At 30.7% G+C, this 27,969-nt stretch overlaps 2 protein-coding genes across 4 annotated transcripts; one reads left to right on the forward strand and one right to left on the reverse strand.

Annotated features, from left to right (window-relative positions):
* Window positions 1–317: 317 nt before the first annotated feature.
* On the forward strand, window positions 318–9,853 carry LOC132951594 (uncharacterized). 2 transcript variants are annotated; one of them, XM_061023375.1, is made up of 11 exons: window positions 318–3,302; window positions 6,933–7,132; window positions 7,192–7,350; window positions 7,434–7,517; window positions 7,589–7,702; window positions 7,777–7,860; window positions 7,953–8,096; window positions 8,183–8,407; window positions 8,491–8,741; window positions 8,881–9,040; window positions 9,124–9,853. In XM_061023375.1, the coding sequence occupies exons 2-11, from the start codon at window positions 6,952–6,954 to the stop codon at window positions 9,237–9,239; spliced, it is 1,518 nt and encodes a 505-aa protein (XP_060879358.1). In that variant the 5' UTR covers window positions 318–3,302; window positions 6,933–6,951; the 3' UTR covers window positions 9,240–9,853. The 2 variants fall into 2 exon arrangements, with proteins under 2 accessions (XP_060879358.1, XP_060879359.1); XM_061023376.1 differs by lacking the exon at window positions 318–3,302 and adding an exon at window positions 6,594–6,679.
* Window positions 6,940–27,867, reverse strand: LOC132951596 (uncharacterized). Of its 2 annotated transcripts, XM_061023379.1 has the most exons (3): window positions 27,128–27,867; window positions 26,785–27,049; window positions 6,940–7,031 (listed from the first exon to the last, which is right to left on the reverse strand). In XM_061023379.1, the coding sequence occupies exons 1-2, from the start codon at window positions 27,427–27,429 to the stop codon at window positions 26,812–26,814; spliced, it is 540 nt and encodes a 179-aa protein (XP_060879362.1). In that variant the 5' UTR covers window positions 27,430–27,867; the 3' UTR covers window positions 6,940–7,031; window positions 26,785–26,811. The 2 variants fall into 2 exon arrangements, with proteins under 2 accessions (XP_060879362.1, XP_060879361.1); XM_061023378.1 differs by lacking the exon at window positions 6,940–7,031 and having other exon boundaries at window positions 26,343–27,049; window positions 27,128–27,861.
* Between the last annotated feature and the right edge of the window lie 102 nt (window positions 27,868–27,969).

Here is a 27,969-nt window from a genome sequence, read left to right on the forward strand (position 1 = left end):
TTTTATTGTATGTGTAAAAATATTATTTTTTTTTTTTACTGATTTGCAATTATTATTAACAATCAATACACTGTATATATATTATATCATGTATTGAAATTATGTTTTATACTGATAATTTTTTAAACCATTTTCTCTCATGATTGGTATAATAATTAATTAATATATACCATGTGAACAAATAATTTTAAAAAAACGCGGCAATTAGTTTAATAACCACTTATTGACAATTGCCACTAGAGTCGCACCAGTCACCGGCCAGTTTTCGTTGCGCGGACTATACCAAAAATAAACTGAAAAAAATACATGGTAAGAAAATTGACGTCTTACAACTTTTAGTGTGGCCGAGGAAATTAGCTTTGTGCGCAACATTGTACCAAATTTTTTTTTGGAAGAGTTAAAGATATGCGTTGATGCCAGCGATGTTTTTACTGACTCTGAAATACAAGACAGAGGCGTAAGCCCCACAAATTAACCTGTCCCTCATTTTAAACCTCCTGACCAATCTCTTAACAGCCATAGTAAACAACCAGGACCCCAAAACCCTGATACAAACAGCAATACAATCATTCTTAACCATACTATCCCCCCAAAATGGATAACTTAAAAATTCTATTTTGGAACTCAAACGGCATTAACCACAAACTTGACGAACTGCGCTCTTTAGCACTAAAACTGAAAACCGACATAATCCTACTTAACGAAACCCACCTAAAACCCTCTGCCAGACTTCACATTCCTAACTTTTTTACGTACAGGAACGACCTGCCGCCCGTGCGGGGCTCGCCCGCCCACGGAGGCACGGCCGTTCTCGTCAACCGACGTATCGTCCACCAACCAGTTACCCTAAACACAACCATCCAAACCTCTTCCATCCTCGTACAACTCAACGGCCACGAAGTACTTATTTCAGCCGTATACAAACCACCCGGAACCCTCCCAGATAGCAATTGTGTAATGATAATAATATAATATTATTATTTTTACAGTACACAAATATTGTTATAAAAATAATATTATTATAATAACATAATTATCCAATTAACATAATATTTTTTCAGTCATTTAATAATAATATTATTTTAATATTTTTTTTATACGGTAATAAAAATATTATTTTATAGAAATTATAATAAAATTATTATAATATAATTATTATAATATTTTTAGTAAAATTAGTTAATAATAATATTTTAATGTTTTCAACATACAGTATTATTAATATTATTTTAAAATATTATAATATTGAAATTATAATATTATTATGATTATGTGTAATTCACTGGTTCTATAATATTATATATATATATATATAGATAGCCATATAATAATGCTATACACAAAGGTGAAAGAGTATAATAGGTACCTATATGTACATTAATTTTCCTCGCACCTCTTGCCCAGTTTAGTATACATATTTTGTATGTTCACAGTATGTTTTATTTTCACCGCGGTAATTTCACTACGTTCAAGGGAAGATATCCCGCTCGAACACACTGCAGATTTTACCGTAATACAAATCACGGGGAGATTTCACACTCGTTGTCCACCTATTTGCCACCCACACAAAAATATTTACCGTATAGCATTTTACAGGGAGATTTCGCATTTTTTGTCCACGAATTCTCCACTTAAACAAAATATTTACCGTATTTTAAAATTACAGGGAGTTTGCACACTCAAAATATATTACCATGATCATCATCTAAATAAATTATTTACAAACTAACAACAATATTGATAATGAGTTAAGTATATTATTATTATGCTAGTCCTAACTCCTAGGTAGGTATTATAGTAATTAGTAAATAGTAGGTAGTATATTAAAATGTATACATTATAATATTATACTGTGGAACTGTGTTTGAATACAAAGGGGTGGAGTACCTCTTCTTTTTTAAAAATATTTTTGTATTTTTGTAGTTCATATTATTATGTAGTATATTTGCCATGATATTTGTGTTGAGGTCTTACGATTATATATATATATTTTTACACCCACCCAGTTCAGACATGAAGCAATTACTTAAAATAATCATATATCCCGCCGCCACAGGTTTACTATACTCCGTTCACTTTAAGAATATACCACTTGGTCGACCAAAACTCATCTTGTTCGTGCCCATAAAACGGACACTACAGCGAGCGTTAATGTCGGCCGCCACGGAACTGCATCTGTATACGTAGGTAGTGAGTTGTATTATCAGTTATCACACTATTAATCGTTTGATTCCACTCGCGGCGTATACGTTTACTCTTGCGATTATCACACATGTATTTTATTTACATACAATAATATTCCTTTGCTAATTATTACCTTTTTTGTTTGTACATTTTGTTATTGTTTAACAATCGCCAAAGCTGCGATGTTTGTATGATTCTCTGATCAACGACGGTTTCCGATGTCTATCAGCCAATCACAGAACGCAAAGCGATTATCGGCAGCTCAGTCTTTGGGCACGAAAGCGGTATATATTCTAACCATAGACGCGTATTAATAAATGGACTGCGCTTTCCTCACCCCCCCATCTATCCGAATCTGAAATGTAAATTGTGTGAGTGAGATAGAAACTGTTGGGGGCATAGACCTATAATAGTTTAATGGACAGCGCATTCCACTCCACCCTGCCATCAATGCACGGGAATCATATAGAGAAAGAAAGAATAAAGAACGAAGAGATTAAAGAGAGAAAGAACATAAAGAGGGTAATCATTAACATAATATGAAACTAATACTATATTTCCCCCACGTTCTCTTTTCTCTTTTACTCTATATCGTACCCCTGACTTCTCTCTGAGCGCAGTCCATTTATTTATATGTCTATGATTCTAACTGTAAACGCAGTTATAACTTATAGTGTATACTTATTACTTATTACTTAAGTCTGTAATCAGTAACCACTAATCAGCATTTATAATTTATAATATTATGATGTTGGCACTTGGCGTACGTGCGAGTTCTTCGCTCGTTTCTCCAACTCGCAATACGTACCTATTGTTATTATTCTATAAATAAATGGATTCCCAGTAACGGGCTCATAATTCTTACAATAAATATTGTGTGCTTATATTTTTTGTGCCGCTGTGTTGTGACTTGTCGCACTTGATAGTGTTTGCCATCGCACTATCCGACTCTCGTAGTCGCATATCTCGCGTATATTGTTACTTATATTAGTCCACGCGTACTGTAATAACTTTAAGTTTTAACCGTACAAATTGTTTTCAGCTATAGTGCTGTACCTATATTGTTATTGTTATATTGTTAAATTGTGTTGTGTTTCAACTTGATCGAGATCTATAAGGTAAGCTATAATATAAAATATTCGTTTTGCATGCTATACCTAACCATGCAAAGATAATACATAGTGTGCAAAGAATTATTGTAATTTTAAAAATTAAAATGTTTATATAACATGTATAAACAATATTGTGTATATTATTATGTATTAACTATAATAGGAATTAATATAAGTATAATATAATAATATACCTATATATGTACCTATTAGGTAACTGTGCTCATGATTTATGAGGCAAATTACACTGATACTGATCCAGCTTAGTATCTTACTGGTGTGACTTGCCCGACATAAAACCATCGTTACCATCGTTATGTCGATATGGCACACCTTCCACAGCAATAGCTGTTTATATACCTTTAGGTACACATATTTATTACTTATTGACAACAGTTAATTAAAATGTATTAACCATTCACTTTGTAGCACCTTCACTACCAAATACCCCCCAAAACGTAGGCATTATTTAAATATTTTGTATACCTATACCTTAAGTGATTATAATATTAATAATAGGACTAATTACTATAATAGGTAGGTACATCATAGCATTTTGTGTTATGATTAGCTTTTTTTGTTAGAAATATTTAGTTCACAATTTTGTGCGAGGCCTCTTTTGTATCTAAATTCCTGGACTCAATATTTGTAGTAGTTTTTTAATTAAACTATTAGGTACCTACCTATTTGTAATAACTAATAACTATATTATTATTGTATTTCTTTGATGTTAAATGATAGTATAAGATACCTACCTATAAGTAATAATAGGTTGAAAAAAATTTGCAATATAAAACCTTAGAATTTTATTATTAACTATTATTAAAAACATTGTTATAAAATAGGTTTATAAAAAAAATGTATAAATATCTAAGTGCTCGTTCCAAAAGGAGAAAAATTAAAGAGGAGGTAGAAGCTTTTATTCCAGATACTGCTCCAGAACCCTACAGTTGTTTAAGTATAAAATTTAGGTTATCTTATTATAATTATAATAATATGTAGGTATTTTTGGATTCATTTTTGTTTATTTTTCACTATTTTTACTTAGATATATCATCATCAGATTTAGAATCTCAGCCAGTAGGTAGTAGTTTGGTTAGAGACATGCCAATAACAAACAGTTATAATCATGAAGTCGAATGTGGAAAAAAAAGACAACACACTTTTAGTTCAGATATTGAACAAAATACTATTAGGCCTGAGATACTTGATGAACAACGACAGTATTCAAATGTATCAAATGATGACATAGAGATAAATAGTTATTTATTTGAGTCAGAATTAGCACAGTGGGCTTTACATTACAAGATAACGCATACTGCACTCAATGGAATTTTAACCATTTTAAAAAAACATGAATGTTTTTCTTGTTTACCCAAAGACGCTAGAACATTGTTAAAAACAAAGTCTGTCGAATGCAATAGTATTAAAAAAGTCAATCCGGGTACATACTATCATTTTGGGATTGAAAACGGTATTATACGCCATTTTCTTGATAGTATTTCAAATGAAGAAATTAAATTAGTAGTAGGTATTGATGGATTACCTATTTCTAAGAGCAGTTCCACTCAATTTTGGCCTATATTGGCATACATACGTTCAACTTCCAATCATGTTTTTCCTATTGGAGTTTATTGTGGAACACAAAAACCTAATGACAGTAATGATTATTTAAAAGACTTTGTCATTGAAGCTGAACAATTAATTTTAAACGGTATTTTCATCAATGGAAAGTTTTACAAAGTTGTGCTGGATGTTGTTTGTTGTGATGTTCCAGCAAAATCATTTGTTTTAAAAATTAAAGGACATAATGGATTTTATTCGTGTACACGTTGCAAAATTGAAGGGGAATATATTGAAAACCGGTTGTGCTATCCTTATTCTGAACCATGTAACCGACCATCTGAAAGGACACACCATGATTATGTTCAACGAGCTCAAATTAGTCATCATGTGTTTTCTAATAATTCATGTTTGGTAGAAATACCCAGATTTGATATTGTTAAAGGTTTTTCGTTAGATTATATGCACTTGGTCTGTTTGGGTGTAGTCAAAAAACTTCTAATGTTATGGATGAAAGGCCCCTTAAGTGTTCGTTTGCCATCATGGAAAATTAATCAATTATCAGATTTAATAGTAAATTTAAAACCAGCTTTTGTATGCGAGTTTTCAAGAAAACCTAGAACATTAATTGAAGTAGCTCGTTGGAAAGCAACTGAGTTTAGATCTTTTTTATTATATATTGGACCAATAGTTTTGGATAAAGTGTTGAGTGATCACTGTTTTAAAAACTTTAAAGCTTTAAGTGTAGCTATGACCATACTTTTAACACCAGGTCTTAGTGAATTTGTCCAATATGCACGAGATCTTTTGGAATATTTTGTAAAATCGTTTGAACAAATTTATGGACGACATTTGGTATCCAGTAATATTCATGGCTTAATCCATTTAGTTGACGATTATCGAAGATATGGACCATTAGATTTATGCAGTGCATTTCCATTTGAAAACTACATGAAGGTTCTAAAGACAATGCTGAGGAAGCCAGACAAGCCATTACAACAAATTGTAAACAGATATCATGAAGGAAGTAATTTAGTTATCCAACCTACTAAAACAAAACCAAAAACTTATATTATTTTAGGGTTTCATAATAGAGGGCCTTTGGTAGATAATATAACAATTAATCCACAATATAGTACTTTAGTAAAAGACAATTTCAAAATTAAAAGTAAAATTGATGCAGAGTCATATTTTTGTACCAATAATAATGATATTATCAAGTTAGTCAATATTGCTCATTTAAAAGAAACTGGAGAAGTTGTTTTAATAGGAAAGAAATTTATTCAAAAAAAAGATTTTTACAATCAACCAATTCGGTCATCGCTCCTAAATATATATGAAGTACAACAATTATCGGATGATTTTGATTACTGGCACATAAGTGATATTAAAAACAAGGTTATGATATTTCCGAGAAACAGCAACCTTATAGCTATTCCTTTACTACACACAGTATTATAATAGTTTATTTATATTATATGTTAACTTGTATAATTATGTATGATATTTTGCAAATGACATTGGTATAACTTTATACCAATCGTTAAAGTAAAACTTAATTTAATAAATTGGACAATATAAACCTTATACAATAAAATAGATTCTCAAATCATTAATTTACCTTTAAAAATGTATTTTTATTAAATTAATTTTTTTTGTTTAATCACTTGAACTTAAAAGTTCAAACAATAGTAATTAAGTTTTAAAAATATTAACTATCAATATATTATAAACATTAGAAGTCATCTGCAATTAATTAATGTGTATTATGCGGAAAATGGTCATCCAAAATTAAATTACTCCAATTAGAAATAATAATGGTAATAAGCTATATTATATACAAACATAATATGTATGTACTATTAACATTTGTATACCATGTAAAAGAAAGAACTGAAAGATGATTATTTTATTGACTATAACAATGTAATAACTTTCATTCTTATCAATTTAAAAAAAAAAATACTGATTAGAACAAACTTTATTATATTAATTTTCAGTTATTTATGTAACACATGTACATATGTATACCAAACATATTAAAATTGTTTATTAATTAAAATTTTCTTTTAGTTCAATAAACCAGTATAAAATGTGGATCATAGTTAGTTTTGACGATGAAGATGCTGTAGAAGCTGTTCCTGCTCACTGGATTAAAAATAACATGTGTGCCTGGCCAAAAAAAGATACAAAAAAACATATACAACGTAGGACTATTCCAAATAAATTTGATTTTAATTATTTTAAATCAAGAATTTTGAAAAAAGGCATTGGTAAATATTTTATAAATAAGTAGATTATTTTATTTTATTACTACTTATTTACTTAATAGGAACATTACATGAAGCTCGAGAAATGGTTAAATTGGCAGAGGAGACAAGTGACCTATCTAATATAGAAAACACAAAAAGGAAAAAAAAAACTACAATCAAAAATGTAGAACCTCCTCAGTATATTGAAAAATTACAATTACATAAAAATAAACAAAATGGTAAATACCTATTGAATTTATACAAGTACTTAAGTAAGTATTATTATATTTATTTTAAAAACTGGTTAATTGTCTTTTTTTAGATGATTTAGTTTCTAGGGAGGATTTTGATAGGTCAATAACATTTGAGACTTCACCCAAAAAGCAGAAAACAGTTACAAGTTATGGTATGTTTACCTTTTTTGTTTTAATAAATTGTTTATAACTATTAAGTTTTAATTTTTTAATTAATTTGCAGATTTTAACCAAAATTTAGAACATAACTATAAAGAGATCAGTACAATAGAGAATTGTAAGACACAATCATTAAAATCCAAACTAAATATGATTGGTTCTAGATTTTCAAATGAAGGTATATTATATTATAATTATTGACGCCCACATTTAAAGATTTTATTTATTCATCTCTAATTATGTCTTTTTAAGGTCATACTAATCATCAGATGTCAGATTGCTCTCCTTCAAAAGTAAAAAGAACTCTTTTTAAACCAATAAGTACATCAATTCAAGGTATTTTATTATTTATATTTCATACTTGAATTTAGTTAAAAATTATATTTTATTATATTATATTACCATGTTAAATATATATATATTATCAGAGAATAAGTCTTCATCAACAACTCCAGAAAGTAATCATGAAATATCATCCATCGTATATACATCATCTTCTCCATTTAAGGTCATATCACAAGACAACTATCAATCATTAATTCCTGATGTTCATGAAGAAATAGTGTTATCAGGTAAATACGTTACTTGTTTAACTATTTAATGGTCATGACTTATGACTGAGTATATATTATTACAAAATATTCATTGTTTTCCCTAGATTATAATACCAAACAGTTATCAAATCTTAGCCATAGACCATCCACATCAACTAAACACAATTGTAATGATGATTTAAAAATCAAAAACATGATGCCTAAGCCATATTCATCTACAAAATTCAATAATTATATTATTAAAGATCACAAAAGGATGAATGAAGTTTCACCGCAGAGTAATTTAGCCATCACACCAAGAGGCACCAATTCATCTGACCAACATTCTGGTAAGATTTTATTAGTTGTATTGATACTTATAGGAATTAATAAATCTTTTGATTTGTTTAAACATATTATTTTCCCATTACAGATATTTTGAACAGGATCTTAAATGTGGTATTAAAGATTAGGTATGATGTACAGTCCATTCAACAGAAGCAGATGGAAATGGAACAGGCTCTAACAGTTGCAATAAATCAAGTAAATGAAACCAAAGGCTCCACTCACCAAAATATATCAACAGAAGCAGAAGATTTTTATTTAATGATTCCCATAATGGACGAAGAACAATTATTTATATTTGAAGAAAAACTTTTGGAAAAGTCTTATAAATTATGTGTTGTAAGTGAAAATATTACATTTTATTTAACAATATAATTTATTGTACCTTTAATTTACATGAATTATTCTTTAATTAACCAGTTATAACTTATAACACTTAGGATATATTTAATGAAAATTATCTAACACATTTGTATAGGTAAATGAGCTCAAACGTCTTCAAAAAAAAGAACTTAATTCTACGGTAAGAGGCTTACTAAAAGCACTTTTCAACGATGATGTCTTAAAAGAATATAGTTATGTTGGGCAAAAAAAAAAGAAAATTTTCTGTTCATTAAGATCATGTGCAATAGTTTTTGGTGAGTGTTTTCTTATAATATATTACGTTATATTTTTCTAATTCAACTACTATATAGTTAATAGTCCACATATTTTGTTACAGAAACGATTAGAAAAATGAAAAACTTCCAAAGTTCAACTAACGCAACTATTGAAGACCCAATTAAAAAATACATAGCTGGTGCTGGTTTTAGAAAATCTTCTAAAAATATAGATTAACCAAAAATTTTAAATTTCAATTATTCTATTAAAACAAACATTTTAAAGATATAAAATACCTGTTTATTAAGTTCATATTTGTATTGTAATATTACAAAAGTTTGTTATTTTTATTTTATGATACTATAATAATATTATATATGCCTATAAATATTATTTTACAAGCTATTCATTATATTTTCCTTATTTTAAATAAAAATTAGAAATATTTTATTTTTTTGTTTACTGACTGCATTTTAATTTAAATATCCATACAGTCTTGAATGGTATATATAATAGCTTTATGTTAAACTGAAATGTACAGCAAACTAAGAATAGATGCTTTTTTTCTAACTGTTATTTCAACAGCCTAAGGTATGTTGGCTTATGGAAAAACTGTTTACAAAATTCATTAAATGTGTAAGTCAAAGTACATAGGTATCATTTTGTAAGCAAAAAATAAGAATTATAATATATTCAAACTTTTTAGCTGCTGATATTGTGTTTAAAAAACGTAAAAATAATATTATAAAAACCTTCTCACATTATTATTATAATGTTCAAATGAGAACATAAAACGATTGAAAAATTATTATTTTGGAATATTATAATTATATAAATCTTAAATTGTTTTTATAATATTCTTCTACAAATATTATAATAATGATGGTATTGTGGCCAAAAAATATTACTATAATATTATTATTACACTTTTGTACTCAATTTATAATGAATTAATATTGATTAAATAATATTACTCGTTACAAATGAAATGTCATAATAACATTATTATATTATGATTTTGCTATCTGGGCTACTAACGACAAACGACCTCGACCTTTTGACAAAGAGTGCCGAATGGCAAATTTCGGCAGGCGACTTCAACGCCAAACATCCGCTGTGGTATAGCCACACGACTAACGCTGCCGGCCGTGTCCTCTTTGACCACGCACAACAATCGGACTACTCTGTAACTGCTCCCTCTTCTCCCACACATTTCCCGACATGCACACGATACAGACCTGACATACTCGACATCGCCCTCGTACGACTACCCTATCAAACCCAAATCATTAACCTCAACGAACTATCTTCCGACCACAACCCCATTCTTCTAGATACACTCTGCACTCCGATCTCTTCTTCTCCACCGGTTACGAATCGGTTTATTAACTGGAAAAAATACACGACAACTCTCGCGAACTTACCGAAATTAATGAGTACAGAAAACCTTTATATATGAATCAATATGAACCAGGGCGTCACAAGGGAGAGCTAGAACATGACGTCAAAAAGCACCATCTATAATTATAGTTGTTTAAAAAATCGTTATTTTAAGAATCGATTCTCCAAAAAATCGATTTTTTTTGAATCGATTTTTTTCATTACGATTTAAATCGATTCAAAAATCAATTCACCGACCTGAATCGCCCATCACTACCCCGTACAACGTCAAAAAAAAACCCCTCGACGGAACCCATCTTGCCGTGGGAGGGGGGGCTCACCGGCCATTAACTCGGTCGGTGCTAAGAGGTTCCACAACACCGGGGTAGTGATTGCACCCCGGTGTCCCGGAAGATCAGGACTCAGCACGGAACCAAGTCAGACGGCACGAGACTGGTGCCGTCAGTGGAGGCTAAGTCAAAACACAATAAAGATGATGAGTACAACAAACAATATCGAAACGCTGAAAAATGGCACAAAGTTCCCCAGTTTACGGTATATGAAGAACTGCAATATTTACACAAATATGTAGTTTTAGCTGCTACTAAAACAAAGTGTTAATACAATTATGTATTTCAATACCTACAATGTTTCATAATTTCAAAGAAAAAAAATTAAGATAGTGTTATTAAATCCACAATTCCAGACATTGTAAGAACGGCTCTTAGTAGACTTTATTTATTCAGGGGAAATCATAGTCACTGAAAAAAATGTACAGGTATAATATAGAAATATTTGATTACCCAAGTATGAAGTTTTAGCTGCTACTGAAATAAGTATTAATACAATTATGTATGTCAATACAATGTTCCCCAATTTCAAAGTTACTAGAAGAGAGTGACGATGACAATAGTAGTTGCAAACGTTGAACGTTTAGTCAAAGCTCATTGATTTTAATTAGTTTACAATATGGACAAAATCAATATTAAAGTCAATGATTTTAATCTTTAAAAAAAAAGTATTTGTTGTTTTCTAATACATTTATATTCAACCAGTTATGTTTTGAATATTATGTTATATTTTAATGTTTAAAAAAATGTATTTGTTGTACACTTATAAATTTATATTCTAAGAGTTAATATTTTGAATGTATGTACTAATATTAATATGAAAATTACAATTAAAATACAATTTTTTTTTTATAATAAGTAAAATATCGAACATCGATGTTTTTACTATGAACATCGATATTTTCACTGTGAGAATCGATGTTTCACAAAATATTGCCCATCTCTACTCTTAATAGACTTTATTTACACAGGAGAAATAATAGTCACTGGAAAAAATGTACAAGTATAAGATATATGTGATAGATATACACTAACCTATCTTTATAATTAGTTTACAACATGGACAGTACCTTTCATGAAGTATCGATTGGAGAATGTATGAGCGATGCAAATAGATTGAGAATAACAATTACTCAGTCAAAATATCATGCTCTCACGAAGTATCATCGTGGATCACAATGAGATTATTCCATATACTGCCAATGAAGCATTAACTTTTTTAATCGAAAATAGATTAACAAAACAACAATACCTAAACATACTCAGAGCAAAGAAAAACATTGCATATGTGATGAAAAAAGTCAAGACCATAAAGATATTATCTTAAGCAATCACAGCGAAAGTGATTGGCAGGACACAGAGAACTATGATAGCTAATGACAAATACAGGTGTTTACCTATATTATATCATGTGAAAGTGGTAAAACCACCAGAATATATAATTGCTTCTCACACACAAAAGATGTTGAAATATTACAATCTTTACGCAAAGATGAAATTTTAGCTGCTAATTATAATATAATTACCTCAATAATAGAGTATATGAAATCCTATCTTTACGCGAGTGTATAGGCAGTGTTCAAACATTCGGTACAATTTCTAACGCCCACGCAAATATTGAGCTAAAGAAGAATCATCCGTGTAAACTTTGTGTCACTGGTAGTAAAGTTTGGACTTTATATTCTTATAAACAAATCAACGGCCGTCAATTGTTGTTTGTTGTGCGTACAGAGGTTATACAATTTGATAAAATCCAGTAACCATATTAGAACTTCTAGTGGATTATATTTATACTTCGACAGGACAGTGTAAAAACGGCTCTTAATAGACTTTATTTACACAGGAGAAATAATAGTCACTGGAAAAAATGTGATAGATATACACTAACCTATCTTTATATTTTTTATATTTTTAAATTAAATCTTAAATTTTAATAAAAATCCGAATTTTAATTGACCACAGTATAATCGAAATCCGAATTTTAATAGACCCGATAATCACAGTAATAGAAATAATCAATATCAGCCTCGAAATAATAATAATAGTTTCAATCACAATCAAGGTAATAATTATCGGGATAATGCTATACAGTGTTACCAGTGTGGGGGTAACCATATTGCGCGAAATTGTGATCAAAATCGTAATAACAATAATAATCAAAATTCGCGTCCGTCCAACAATAATTTTACGCGACAGCCTTTTAATTACAACGCACCGGTAAACCTTATGTGCACATATTGTAATGTACCTGGACACGACATCACTGAATGTTTTAGGAAACAGAATAATGACAGACGTAATAATAATTCGGGAAACTTGCCAAGATCATTAGGTCATACGATGGTCACACAAATCACATCCGTGAGCCGAGATACAGTATCTATAGGCAAGGGGTACGGGGAACTTCATATAAAAGGGAGCCCGAATCGGCCTGTTTTCAGACGTGTACTACCACCCATTAGTGCAAGCACCTTCACGCCACTTTGTACAACATTATTTTGGACTTAGAAAATTATCGAACAATATAATAAAATTCACGATAAACAACATCTGTCTTTTATTTATTCATCAACCACGACTTTAACATTAAATAAAGTGTCTGCGACCTGCATCTATAATAACTTGGCAGCCACTTATCTACTATTAGTACTACGATAGTAGGTACCAAGCACCAAGCTTATTACAATATATTAAATATTACTATAATAGTTAATAATATCTAGTCTTTAATTTTTTAAAAGCACAAGTTTGAAGTGTGAACTGTGTAGTTAGTTCCAGTTGCTACCTTACTTAATATTTATAACTACCGTAAATAAATTTACAAGTAAAAGATGCAGACCAAAAAACCTGAAAAGTGGTCGAATGACCAAATAGTTGTTGATTGATGCATAAAAGGAAGAGCTCTGCTTATTTGCAACAAATCTGGCCACATATCACAATAAGCATTTAAGGGCAGATGCCATGGAACGTGTATGTAAAGCTGTGACAAGCTTAAGGCCATTAACAAATACAAAAGAATGTTCAACAAAATTCCACAACCTACGAAACCAATTCAACATTGAAAATGCCAAAGTTAAAACATCATTCAAAAGCGTCAAAACTATACAACATTGGGTATTATAATGTTTGCCTAGTATTAACCATATAAAACAAGTTATGTTGACACACCCAAGTTCTTCAAAAAGCATATTCAGAACACTTTGGTGCTTGTCACGACGCAATAGCCAAGAACGACTCCATAACCTGGCTGGCTTCGTAACATTGTTTTTTCGTCTTAATTGTTCAATTAAATAATTTGGTTATAGCAACCTTACTAACAAATAAAGAATTTGTGACCCAACCAATGAGTGCAACAACCGAACCTGGTAATATAACTATTGTCAATGAAACACACGTAACTACCATCGCTAAATTGCAAGTAATAAGAATTTATAATTATAGGAATCACTAATCTAAAAATGGATAGGAATGAACAACTGTTGCAAGAAATAAACATAAGTATAGCAATTCAAACGCACACAAATTCAGAACTCGGAGAATGGTATAATTTTACGGAATGCTTTGATCATCATATAATTTCAGCTAATAATTCTATATTAGTACCTTACGAACAATCATTACAGAGTAAAGAAGGGACAGGGACTAACCCATCGAGGAGAGCTGATGGACAAGCGTTCATCAGACTAGCTCAGGACAGTCATTAGTTAACTATAGTCACATCTCGCTAGCTTCAGTTGTATAGTTGGACTTAGAGTATTTTTTATATCAATCACAGTGGAATAAATTAAATAAATCAAATATATTATACCATAAAACTCAAGATCTATATTATAACCATCATCTTTCCATTCTTTTGACTGTGGCACGTTACATATTGGCGCTGTGGACAGGGTATCTCAAAAGATACTTAGAAAATAGAAAAGTAATTAAATTTTTTTTTTCTCTTCGAATTTTTCTACAATCTATATCCATTCAGGGAGGCAATTCTTCATCGAATCACCGTTGGAAGATTGACCACCTACCAACAACTCTGAGAAGGGACTCTGTACAAGAGTAACTACTACCAGTCAATACTTAGAAGCAATGGAAGTGCCAGTGGGACAATCAACTGTAATACCAGCTGCGTTATTGTGAGTATATAGTTAAGTTTTATCATTGTTCGTCTCCTATGGTATAGTGTATGACCATATATATTAAATTGGAAAAACAAAAAAATTATAGTCGTGTTAAATAAAATAAGAACTGTGGAACTTGAATTTTTCGATTTAAAAAAAACAAAAAATTGAGCAGAAATTAAATAAAAAATATTTAAAAATTGCTCAACATTTAACTTAAATAAAATAACAATTTTAGAATCATATTGAATTAAATATGATCTAATATGAAAATTACAATAAAAATACAAATTTTTTTTTTTTTCTTATAAGATGATGACTATTTTAGAATTTTTAAGATTTAGATTTTCAGTGCATTTTTTATAATAAGTAAAATATTGAACATCAATGTTTTTACTATAAACATCGATATTTTCACTGTGAGAATCGATGTTTCACAAAATGTTGCCCATTTCTACTCTTAATAGACTTTATTTACACAGGAGAAATAATAGTCACTGGAAAAAATGAACAAGTAAAATATATAAATAATAGATTTGTGATAGATATACACTAACCTATCTTTATAATTAGTTTACAATATGGACAGTACCTTTCATGAAGTATCGATTGGAGAATGTATGAGCGATGCAAATAGATTGAGAATAACAATTACTCAGTCAAAATATCATGCTCTCACAAAGTACCATCGTGGATCACAATGAGATTATTCCATATACTACCAATGAAGCATTAACTTTTTTAATCGAAAATAGATTAACTAAACAACAATACCTAAACATACTCAGATCAAAGAAAAACATTGCATATGTGATGAAAAAAGTCAAGACCATAAAGATATTATCTTAAGCAATCACAGCGAGAGTGATTGGCAGGACATAGAGAACTATGATAGCTAATGACAAATACAGGTGTTTACCTATATTATATCATGTGAAAGTGGTAAAACCACCAGAATATATAATTGCTTCTCACACACAAAAGATGTTGAAATATTACAATCTTTACGCAAAGATGAAATTTTAGCTGCTAATTATAATATAATTACCTCAATAATAGAGTATATGAAATCCTATCTTTACGCGAGTGTATAGGCAGTGTTCAAACATTCGGTACAATTTCTAATGCCCACGCAAATATTGAGCTAAAGAAGAATCATCCGTGTAAACTTTGTGTCACTGGTAGTAAAGTTTGGACTTTATATTCTTATAAACAAATCAACGGCCGTCAATTGTTGTTTGTTGTGCGTACAGAGGTTATACAATTTGATAAAATCCAGTAACCATATTAGAAGTTCTAGTGGATTATATTTATACTTCGACAGGACATTGTAAAAACGGCTCTTAATAGACTTTATTTACACAGGAGAAATAATAGTCACTGGAAAAAATGAACAAGTAAAATATATAAATAATAGATTTGTGATAGATATACACTAACCTATCTTTATAATTAGTTTACAATATGGACAGTACCTTTCATGAAGTATCGATTGGAGAATGTATGAGCGATGCAAATAGATTGAGAATAACAATTACTCAGTCAAAATATCATGCTCTCACAAAGTACCATCGTGGATCACAATGAGATTATTCCATATACTGCCAATGAAGCATTAACTTTTTTAATCGAAAATAGATTAACTAAACAACAATACCTAAACATACTCAGAGCAAAGAAAAACATTGCATATGTGATGAAAAAAGTCAAGACCATAAAGATATTATCTTAAGCAATCACAGCGAGAGTGATTGGCAGGACATAGAGAACTATGATAGCTAATGACAAATACAGGTGTTTACCTATATTATATCATGTGAAAGTGGTAAAACCACCAGAATATATAATTGCTTCTCACACACAAAAGATGTTGAAATATTACAATCTTTACGCAAAGATGAAATTTTAGCTGCTAATTATAATATAATTACCTCAATAATAGAGTATATGAAATCCTATCTTTACGCGAGTGTATAGGCAGTGTTCAAACATTCGGTACAATTTCTAATGCCCACGCAAATATTGAGCTAAAGAAGAATCATCCGTGTAAACTTTGTGTCACTGGTAGTAAAGTTTGGACTTTATATTTTTATAAACAAATCAACGGCCGTCAATTGTTGTTTGTTGTGCGTACAGAGGTTATACAATTTGATAAAATCCAGTAACCATATTAGAAGTTCTAGTGGATTATATTTATACTTCGACAGGACATTGTAAAAACGGCTCTTAATAGACTTTATTTACACAGGAGAAATAATAGTCACTGGAAAAAATGAACAAGTAAAATATATAAATAATAGATTTGTGATAGATATACACTAACCTATCTTTATAATTAGATTACAATATGGACAGTATCCTAACCTCAGCTCCTCCAATGGTTTGTGCTAAAGATATTGAAGAAATTATTGAAATAATATAGTCGATAGTGTCCATCACACTTTTGAAATGAAACTTAAAAAAAGAGAGATTTACTTGCCTACAGATTATATAAATGTATGTAAAGATGCTCGAAGTAAAAATCCATACAGGGTTAAATATTTGAATTTTAGCGGTTTCAGTGATTATTCGTCTTTAAAATATTATACATCTATAAGACCGGGCTATAAAAAAGGGGACCCTACGGTTACTGACATAAGATGTCTCAAGTACAATCCAGACTCAACTATTCAATATAAAATTAATTACCATGACCAATGGAAGAATTTACCAAACAAGAACAGGAAAGAACACAACTATAGTATAAAAAATTTGTATAATGAACCAATTAAAATTAAAGAAGATAAATTTCTGCACCTCCAACAGCTAAAATTAGTCTTACCTAAGCATACTTGGCCATTCTATGATTCTGTACCAAAAATAAAAAAAAGTGAAATTTGTATTATTTATACTATTTGTATTACATTATTCAATGTTAATTATTTTGAATTTGTTAATGTTTTAATAGTTAAATCATCTTTTTTTTTATTTGTTCATGTTTTGATAGTTAAATCATTTTTAATTTGTTCATGTTTTAATAATTAAATCAACATTGTTTTTATTAAAGGATAATTCTTTGCACAAATTACTATAAAAGTTTTTGAAATTTTTCATATTTTTTATTTTATTCATTTTTATTTTCAATAAAAGTTGATTTTTATTAAATGTTTAACCAAGTTTTAACAATTCTTTTATACTATTTTTCATGAGAGAACGGAACCGGCGGCCGACCAAAACTGGTTCGTCGTTGCGCATCCCCCACCTACTATCCGTTGTAGGCATGATCAAGTGGTTCTCGACGCACCAATCGAATTATTTTACATGCGCGAAACGGTCCTGTTCTCTCGTGAAAAATAGTATAGTTTTTTTTATAATTTTATGCAATTTGTATTTTTTATAATATTACATTGTAATGTTGAATGATATTTCTATGAGTTATTATAAATAAAAAGATATTTATGTTCAATCAAAAACTCGTAAGTAAAATTTACTTAAAATGAAAACCTCCTAAGTAAAATTAATTAATTACAAGAACTCGTAAGTTTTTTAAAAATTAAAAACTTGAAAGTCAAATTATTTACACAATTATATTAAAATTTTAATTTTTTTGTCTTTCAACAATGTGGAGTAATCATAAAAGGAGTATAAAGTTATAACAGTTTATAATTGTCAAATATTAATACGTTTCACAGTTTTTCGCTTCTCCTGAACAATTTGATAAAAGTGACTTAAGAGGTTTTGCTGTGTAGCCGACGAATTACTGTTTTAAGGCCATTGGAAGCAACCACAAAAGAATTATGTGGTGAACAACATGTTTCAAGTAATATGGTTATACCAATTGTGCACTTAATAGAAACAAAAATTGAAGAGGGGCAACAACAACTCAAATTCTTATCAATCAACTAAAAAATGCATTAAAATTAGAGTGTTCAAAGCGACTAGGACAAAAAGAAAACGTTACATTTTTAGCAATTGCTACAATATTAGACCCTAGATTCAAAAAAAAATGTATTATAAAAATTCAATCTCATTATCTAAAATGTTAACCAAAATATCTGAAGAAATCAAGTCGTGTGAAGGCAAGGTTTTTAGATTATAGAGGTTGCCTCATACGGAAATTTCGAAAAAGTAGGAGTGGGAGAACTAGTCCGATGACGTCATTGTAGTATAAATTGTTAACATCGTATACTACAGTCTACAGTATACAATCTACAACTACAGCTATCATTGGTTTTGAGTTTACCGTATTAATTATTTAAATATTTATTTTATTTTTACTATATTTTCATTTATTTTCATTGTTTGTACATTTCATAAGTTTATACGTATTATGGAATCAAAGATATTAAAGCAGAAAGGAGGCTCATGTTGTGCTATTGCTACTTGCATAAATAACTACAGTAAATCAAAAAATGATGGAAAATCCAACATATCATTTCACAGGTAGGTACTTAAAATTATTATTAATGCATTATATTATATTTCAATATTTATATTAGTATAATACATGTAAAGTGTAAAGTGTATACCTACTATAGACAAGGTCCAAAAAGACCGACACTGTATATTAATGAATAATAAAACAGTCAAGTAACTGAAAATAATATATATTATTTATAATTTAGGTATTTAGGTATTTATTATATCTATTATTATATGCATTTAAAATATATTATGTTTAGATTTCCAAAAGATCTAAACTATCGGAAAGAATGGGTTCAGAAATGCAAAAGAGGTGACCATTTTAATCCAGATACATCATTTATTTGCTCTGATCACTTTAATGTTGATGCATTTGTTCGAGACTTAAAAGCAGAACTTTTAGGTAATATTTCTAAAAATAAAACTTTGATATAATATATTTTATTCTTTGATGTATTTTTAGGATATAAATCTAAGAGTCGAAGACTTAAAGAGGATGCAATTCCTACGTTGAATTTACCAACTGACTTAGTTGAATCTGCATCAATCATTAGTCGTAGAAGTAGGATGGAAAGAAAATCAATAAAAGAGGTTAATATTAAAATTTATATTCATGTATTAATTTTGTCCCTGTGTATTACCACAGTCAAATACTTAAACAGAAAGTTTTATATTATTTTAGTATCATAATTTATAACATAATTAATAATTTGTAGTGATAATTTATTATATATATATGATGTAATATCATGATTCATGACCTCATAACCTGTACAATTTAATGTTTATCTGATAATTGCAAAGAAACAGAATAAAATATCAAACTCACTAATAAATCACAAAATATAGGAATAAATATTATATTATATTATCTCACTTATCACATTACTTTGTAACTCACAGATATTTATTAATAATTGTTGTAGGATCACAACAAGATAATCAATTCAGCTCTTAGTACATCCAGTACATCCAAAGTACTGTCTATACCAGATGATGATCTTACACAAGTTAACATTGAACTAGATTATGAGCAATTTTATATCAATCTACTTAAAGAATATGACATATTAAAAACTGATTACAGTGTACTGGAAAAAGAAATTGCGTCAATTAAAAAATCTGATATTGACAATAAAAAAATTAATGAATCACTTCGTTTGAGTATAAAGGTTCTAACTAAAAAGTTGAAAGAAACTAACTTGCTTTTAAAACAAACACAGAAAACTACAACCAAACAAATCAAATTGCTCTCTTTAAATAAAAGTCAAACCATTGAAAATCAAGTCAAGAAATATTTGTCATCTATATTTTCTGCCAACCAGTTGAATTTAATAATGCGAAAAAAGAAAAGGGTCCATTGGACAAGAGCTGAAATTTCAAAAGCCTTCACGCTTAGGTATTTCAGTAAAAGAGCATATGTCTATGTCAAAAATGAACTGCATTATCCTCTACCTGGTAAATAATTTTTTATTTTATACTCATTGAGCCATTATACTTAGTTAAAAAATGTTTGTATTAATTTTAAATTGATTTTAGGACTTTCTTCTCTTCAGAGGTGGGCCAAAAGCATAGAAATGAGGAATGGTGTTCTTCATGATGTACTAAATCTAATGAAACTCAATGGTGAAGTATTGAATAATTCTGAAAAGCTTACAGTATTAATGTTTGACGAAGTAAAAGTGTCTAGTGTCATGGAGTATGATGTCCTTCATGATGAAGTTGTTGGGCCTCATAACCAAATGCAGGTGATTATGGCTCGAGGACTAGCATCACAATGGAAACAGCCAATTTATGTAGACTTCGACAAAAAAATGACTAAAGACATTCTCTTTGATATAATTGAAAGACTGGATCAAATTGGATATAAGGTTGTTTGTTGTACTAGTGACTGCGGTGGGGGAAATGTTGGTTTGTGGAAATCTTTAAATATTAGTTATGAAAATCCTATATTCTCAATCCCGAACGGAAGAGATATAGTATACATTCCAGATGCACCTCACATTCTAAAGCTTATCAGAAACTGGTTATTAGACACGGGTTTTCAAATTAATGGCCAAATTATCAACAAAAAACCATTAGAAGCATTGGTAAGAAATATGTCTACAGAGCTTAGTGTTTGTCATAAACTAACTTCCGAACATTTAACCTGTGATGGACCCCTGAGACAAAAAGTAAGATTAGCAACACAATTACTGTCTCATACCACCGCAACTGCACTTAAGCATTATAAACCTATAACTGATATAAAATTACTAAACGACACAGCCAACTTTATTGAATTAGTTAACAATTGGTTTGATTTAGCAAATGTTTCACACACAAATGATAAGAACTCTCCTTATACAGCACCATATGGATTATTAATTGATGAACAAGATGCACTTCTCGATAATGTATATGATATATTTTTAACAATGAGATGCAATGGGAAAAAATCGCTTCAAATTTTTCAAAAGGCTCTTCTTATGAATATTAATGGAACAAAACATCTTTTAAAAATTTTACAACAAAATGGCTTGGAATATCTTTTAACAAGTAAAGTAAATCAAGATGCTTTAGAAAATTTATTTTCACAAATTCGATCCAGAGGAGGACTGAATGACCATCCATCCCCTCTTAATGCGTTGTATAGACTACGAATGATTATTCTGGGTAAAAATCCTGGTGTGGTTTCCAATCAAGCGAATACCACCGATAAAAACAAAGAAGAATTTATGGTAGCCAGTACATTAAAAAAAATTAATTTTTCTATTAGTAATGAACGTGAAAATACAGACAACTCTGAAACTGATACAGACACAAATGATTATTTAAGCGATACTGATGAATCATCAATATCATCTGAGGTACAATGTGTAAACAAGCTTGAAATGACCAATGATGCAGTTGAATATTTAGCCGGTTGGATTGCTAAGAAATATCAACTGAAATTCCCTGAACTTGGCTCTATCACATCAAAATCAAGTTATGATAAAAGTTCACATGAACATAATTATTCAATGCCATCATGGATAAGTCATCTATCTTATGGTGGGCTTATTGTTCCAAGTAATAATTTCAAAACAAATATATTTAGGATTGAACGTTTATTTAAAAAGATAACAAAACAACAAATTCCGAAAGGCCTGGGTGTTGTCAAAAATTTAACTAAAAAAATAATATCTAGAATGGATATGGAAAAAAAATATAATATTGTCATCCAATCGTATATCAAACAACGAATACTTATTCGTATGAAATACTACAATAAACAACACACACCAAAGTCTAAATTCCGCTTACAAAAACTACAAAAATTAAGAAGGCTGATGACATAATCTATTTCATTGTAATCATGTTAAGCTGTTGTTATTATAAAATTATATCTATGTGTTAATATTGGTATTGAATTGTGTATTTAATATTAAATTAAATGTTTCAAGTAGTATATTAATTACTGTTTTATTTTAATTACCATTATAATCAAAAATATTTTTCCCCCATTTTTTTTAAAAAGTTTATTATAGGTATTGACTAATAATATTGAATTTAATAATACAATATTATTTATATTATTTAATATGAAATTATTTTTTTTTGAATAAAATATAAAATATACAAACATTTTTTTTTATTTTCATAAATATAATAGATTATAAGTGTATATGTTTGATCAACTGAACTACTTGGAACAATAAAAATTTAAAAAAAATATAATTAATAAAAATGACTATAAATTCTGACATAAAAATAATACATTTTGTGAAAAACATTTGATTACCTACTGATTCTTTTGTTGTTTCTAAACACATATTTTTTAGCCTTTGTTCATATTTATTTTTTATTTATTAAAGCTGTAACAGTTTAGATATTTAACAATTTAATAATTATTTTTGAATTTAATTCAAGTACCTAGGTCAGTTAATCAAAAATATTAATTTTTCACCTTTTCTATTACAATTCCAATGCGACACGGCTATCCGCTGGTAATCGTATACTACAATGACGTCACTAGATCAGCTGCGGCGTGCGGGGTTTTGGTTTTGTTTACATGATTATGAGGCAACCTCTATAATCTAAAAACCTTGGTGTGAAGGAACATCTGAAAGTTCATCTGATCCTTCTGATTCATCTCGTGAGTATACTCCGTCCCACGAGAGAGTATTACCGTCGCCCGACGAAAACTCGTCCGATTCCGCGCATTCCCCACTACTCGGCATGCCGACAGCTGTTCGGCACCGGTCGGCAGCGTTCAACGCTATACGGTGTGGGTTGTATTATACACTGTATACAGAATGTTGTAACGAGTTTTTGTTTTGCGTCGTCGCTTCGATTATTCGTAACATCTACTTCGTGTCCACTGCACTCTTAGTTTTCAATTTTTTTAAAATATTTTTTGCACGGTAAATTGTGTTAAAGTAATTTTTTCAAAATGAGTGACAATGAATCCATCAATGTTAACATTTCTGTTACGCCGGCTGTTCAAAATTTGCAGAATCCGCAATCATCATTGAGTTCGCCCGTTAAAAAGAATCGATGCGGAGCGGTAAGAATTTTTAAATTATTTTATATTTTATACAAATAAAAAAAGCGGGTATTTTAATATTTTTAAACTGATATTTTAACAATGTAAGAGGAAAAAAAAAGCCCCATACAAACTAAATACATAACACTTTTTTATTATAGTGTACATTTTATCATTTTTAATTTTTAAACAATAAGTCATTAATTAACTATAGTTTTTTGATACAGAGGATGTATAACCATATATTTATAATTTTTTTTAAACAACTACCTTTATGTAACTACCTTTTATTCAAATAAATTTTTACCATATTTTGATATTGGTGCTTTTTTTCCTAGGTTTATATAAAATAATACAATATTATTAATCTACCTTCTTATTAAATGGTTTCACTGTAAAATAATCATTAAATGTCCCTATGCATTAATTCTATAACTCTATTCTATATTCGTTATGTCTTATATTGTTACATTTGTTTCAGTTTGTTGGAAGCAAACAGAGATTAATGATAATCAATCTGTATAAATCTAAAACTCAACAACACCCAAATGTGACATATAAGAATTTAATGAAATTAATATCCCAAGAAATCGGCATTGGATACAATACAGTTTGTAAGACTATAAGTGATTACAAAAAAAATAAAGAAGTGAAGTCGTCCAATAAAAAAAAAAATCGTCCAACAATCAATGACAAAATTGACGACTTTGATAAAAATGCTATCAGACAAAAAATACACGGGTTTTGGTTTAAAAACGAGATTCCAACGTTAAACAAAATCGTTCAGGCCCTCAGTGATGATACGGAGTTACCAACTATACCCAGGACATCCTTGCATCGTATTTTAATGGAATTGGGGTTTGAATATACAAAGAGAAACCGGAACAGCGCCCTTACCGAGAGAGGAGATATCGTGGTATGGCGACAAAAATATATTTTAGACATCTGATGATGGACTAAGTCAGAGAAATTCGACATCTTCATGACAAGTATGTGATCGACGGAGAAGCTTTGAAATCGGATAAAATTGTTTTACGTTTGCCGCCTTATCATTGCGAGCTGAACCCGATAGAGTTGGCGTGGGCGGCTGTGAAAAATCACGTAAAATATAATAATACAACATTCAAGTTAAACGACGTACAACAATTACTGGTCGATGGCGTCAATCTAGTAACACCAAACATGTGGGCCAATTTCGTCGAACACACTATTAAAGAAGAGGATAAAATGTTCAATATCAATTTCATTACCGAAAATTTTGAAGAAGGAGGAACATCCCATGTAATGACAATTACAGGAGATACTTCATCCGATTGTTCCGATTAATTTTATATTCTGTACATATTGGTAGTTTGAATTTTTTTTGTTTTAAATAAAATATTTTGTATATTTATGACGTGTACCTACTTATGTATTAAAATATTTTATAATAATAACATTGGTGTAATACAACGATTAAACGTTATTAAATAACGATGAAATTACGTATATCAATTACAAAAAAAATTGTCATCGTATGTTCGTACGTATGGCACTACATCACTCTGTAGAATGTATGGCATCACTGAATACACTCTGTATTCACTTCGTGACGTGCTGCAGTCGCGGAAATAGTGGGGGTAATGTGGCCTCGGAACGGTCTCCGCCGTCAGTCTGCATGCGCGAAACGGTAATACTCTCTCGTGGGACGGAGTATAGTAATAAATATTATTTGTCATGTAGGTAATTTATTTATAAAAATATATTATTAATTTTCAGAAAATAAAGAATATAGTCTATGAAATAACCATGAAAAAATTGTTCAACAAAGTAGCCGTAGTCGTGGGCGAGCCACAAGAGAAGAAATTGGTTATCTATCTGAACTAAATTTATATTTGAAAAGTGCTGTAGGTCGGTTGACAGACAGCCCGTTATTACTATGGAAAGATATGTCCACAGTTTATCCATATCTTGTCAAAGTAGCTTTAAAATATTTAAGTACAGTAGCTACTTCGGTACCCAGTGAAAAACTTTTCTCCAAAGCAGGCTTGGCTATGAACCAACAAAGAAACCGTTTGACTAGCAAAAAATTAAATATGCTATTGTTTATACAATTTGTTGATGTGAGTTTTTGGGAATTGTAATAATTAATTTAATTTGTATCTATTATTAGTTTTAATTGTATTTTAAGATTTAAAACTTATGTAGGGTAGGTTATATTTGATTGTATTAGATTCATTTTACATAACAGTTTTTTATAATTGACATTTGACAAGTATTTTTTATGTATTTTCTAGTTTGACCAAGGTAGTAATCACACATAATTTAATTAACTTTTTTAACTGAGTTAAACATTATCTTATGACTAAAATTTTAGTATTGAATATATTGTTTATTAACTGTTTATCAACTTAACTTAAATATTTTTTCTCATCAACTTACTAACTGTCTAATTACCAAATAATAAAGTATTTCAACATTATTATTAGGTATATTAGTGTATATGGAAAGTATTTGCATTTCTTCTTAAATATTTTTTCTGAATCGATGTTTTTTGATGACATTATATTATATTATAGTATAGCATATACTTTGTTAAGATGTTAAGTAAAAACATTTAAAATTTGGTGATTTATTCAATAAAATTCAGTAAAAAAAATTAAGGTGTATTCCTTCTTCCCTGTTCATCGAACGTGGATATGAATTCCGTTGTGATTGATGTAGCCTCACAGAGTACAGACTACAACACTATCCAGTGTATAGACATGACCCAAAATCAAGAGGGACAGGGAATACTACACACTGATAGTAATAAGTATGGAAAGCCTTTATATAGTTATCGTTTGAACCGCGCGGTCACAAGTGAGAGCGAGAGTAGGTCAAAACACGTTATCTAGTGGTAGCCATCCTAGGTGTGCATCAGATATTAGCCCTAAAAGCTGAAGGGAAAAAAAATTTTTCGATGTTTTTACACCGATACATCGAACACATCAATGTTTCAAAAATCGTATATCGATGTTCAAACATTTTTGCCCGTCCCTATTGTTTACCCGAGTCCCGGAAACGTCTACTGCAGTCTACCGTAAGGCCATAGTCACTCGATTCACGCAGTATCTTACGGTCATACGCCGATGTCCCGGGCTGCTGGACGCTGGTTGGCCATGCGTGAAGAACTGGTTGAAAGTTGATACGCCTAGCTGCTTGATCGCGTACCGCACTGGGAAGTCAGAGGCGCCGTTGCCCAAGGCTGGATTGGCCCGGCGAGTTGCCGAGTAAAACTCGGTGGGCCGTTCAAGCAATAAGGGGCTGCGCTGACTAAAAATATGTTGAGAGTTATAAGTTGAAGACATGGAAACTATAAAATAAAATAATATGCACGGAATAAGAACGTACCCAAGGAACGCCAGTTTGTAAGTGTGCTGGTGAAGTACGGCAAACCGGGCGGGCCGAATTTGTCCAATGCGGCCATGCTGTTGCCCAACGGACGTCGGGAACGCCGAGACAAAATGAAAACCCACGTGGGCCAACAATGGCAAGTGGCGAACGTCAACGGCGATGGACAGATTGTCCGGTGAACTTGAGCGAGGAGCGGACGCGTTATGATGCGAACGACACAGCACCAGTGGCCAACGGGCCGCGCGGGCACCGAACACAAACCACGAGGGTATGGCCAGTGGCCACGTCGGTCCACACATTATCCGGCGAACGCGGGCGGCGCGGATGCAAAACGGACAGACTTAAACCGTGCGACCAGCCGGGCATGAAGGTGAACAAAACGAGGCGGACTTAAAACGTCGGCGCACATGGAACGGATCGTCCGGTGGACGCGAGACGAGGCAAGATTGCGAACGAGCCGGCACCGAGGTTGAAGGTTGAAATAATAACATAATATATTTCAAAACCAAAATGTTTATAATATTTTGTCACAGCCCACGGGTTGTAGTGTTGTACTTGTACTCGTCAATCGTCACTCGTAAGTCGATAAAGATGGCGGACGGGGGGTGCCTGCCGCCCGGTGCACCGCACCGGGGCAATGGCTTGCACCACGACAGCGCGTCCCGCGAAACCGTAAAAATGTGAAAAGTGAACGTTAAAACCGTCGGCGGATAATGGTCGGCTAGCGGTGCGACGCTAGCGCCATAGAACATATTCTACGGGAAGAGGGGGACGGCGTCGAAACGAGGAACGTCGAACCAAATACGGACACGTCCTATGTCTAACGGACAACGCATCCC

Source organism: Metopolophium dirhodum, chromosome 9, assembly GCF_019925205.1.
Source record: "Metopolophium dirhodum isolate CAU chromosome 9, ASM1992520v1, whole genome shotgun sequence".
NCBI classification, from domain to species: Eukaryota; Metazoa; Arthropoda; class Insecta; order Hemiptera; family Aphididae; genus Metopolophium; species Metopolophium dirhodum.

Bases quoted from the DNA above. Each gene is read 5' to 3' on its own strand.
- LOC132951596 (XM_061023379.1), bottom strand. From the start codon at position 27,429: ATGTGTGGACCGACGTGGCCACTGGCCATACCCTCGTGGTTTGTGTTC. The intron at 27,050-27,127 runs GTACGTTCTTAT...ACATATTTTTAG, and splicing joins TACAAACTGGCGTTCCTTGG to TCAGCGCAGCCCCTTATTGC.
- LOC132951594 (XM_061023375.1), top strand. From the start codon at position 6,952: ATGTGGATCATAGTTAGTTTTGACGATGAAGATGCTGTAGAAGCTGTT. The intron at 7,703-7,776 runs GTATATTATATT...TGTCTTTTTAAG, and splicing joins TTCTAGATTTTCAAATGAAG to GTCATACTAATCATCAGATG. The intron at 8,742-8,880 runs GTAAGTGAAAAT...ACATTTGTATAG, and splicing joins AGTCTTATAAATTATGTGTT to GTAAATGAGCTCAAACGTCT.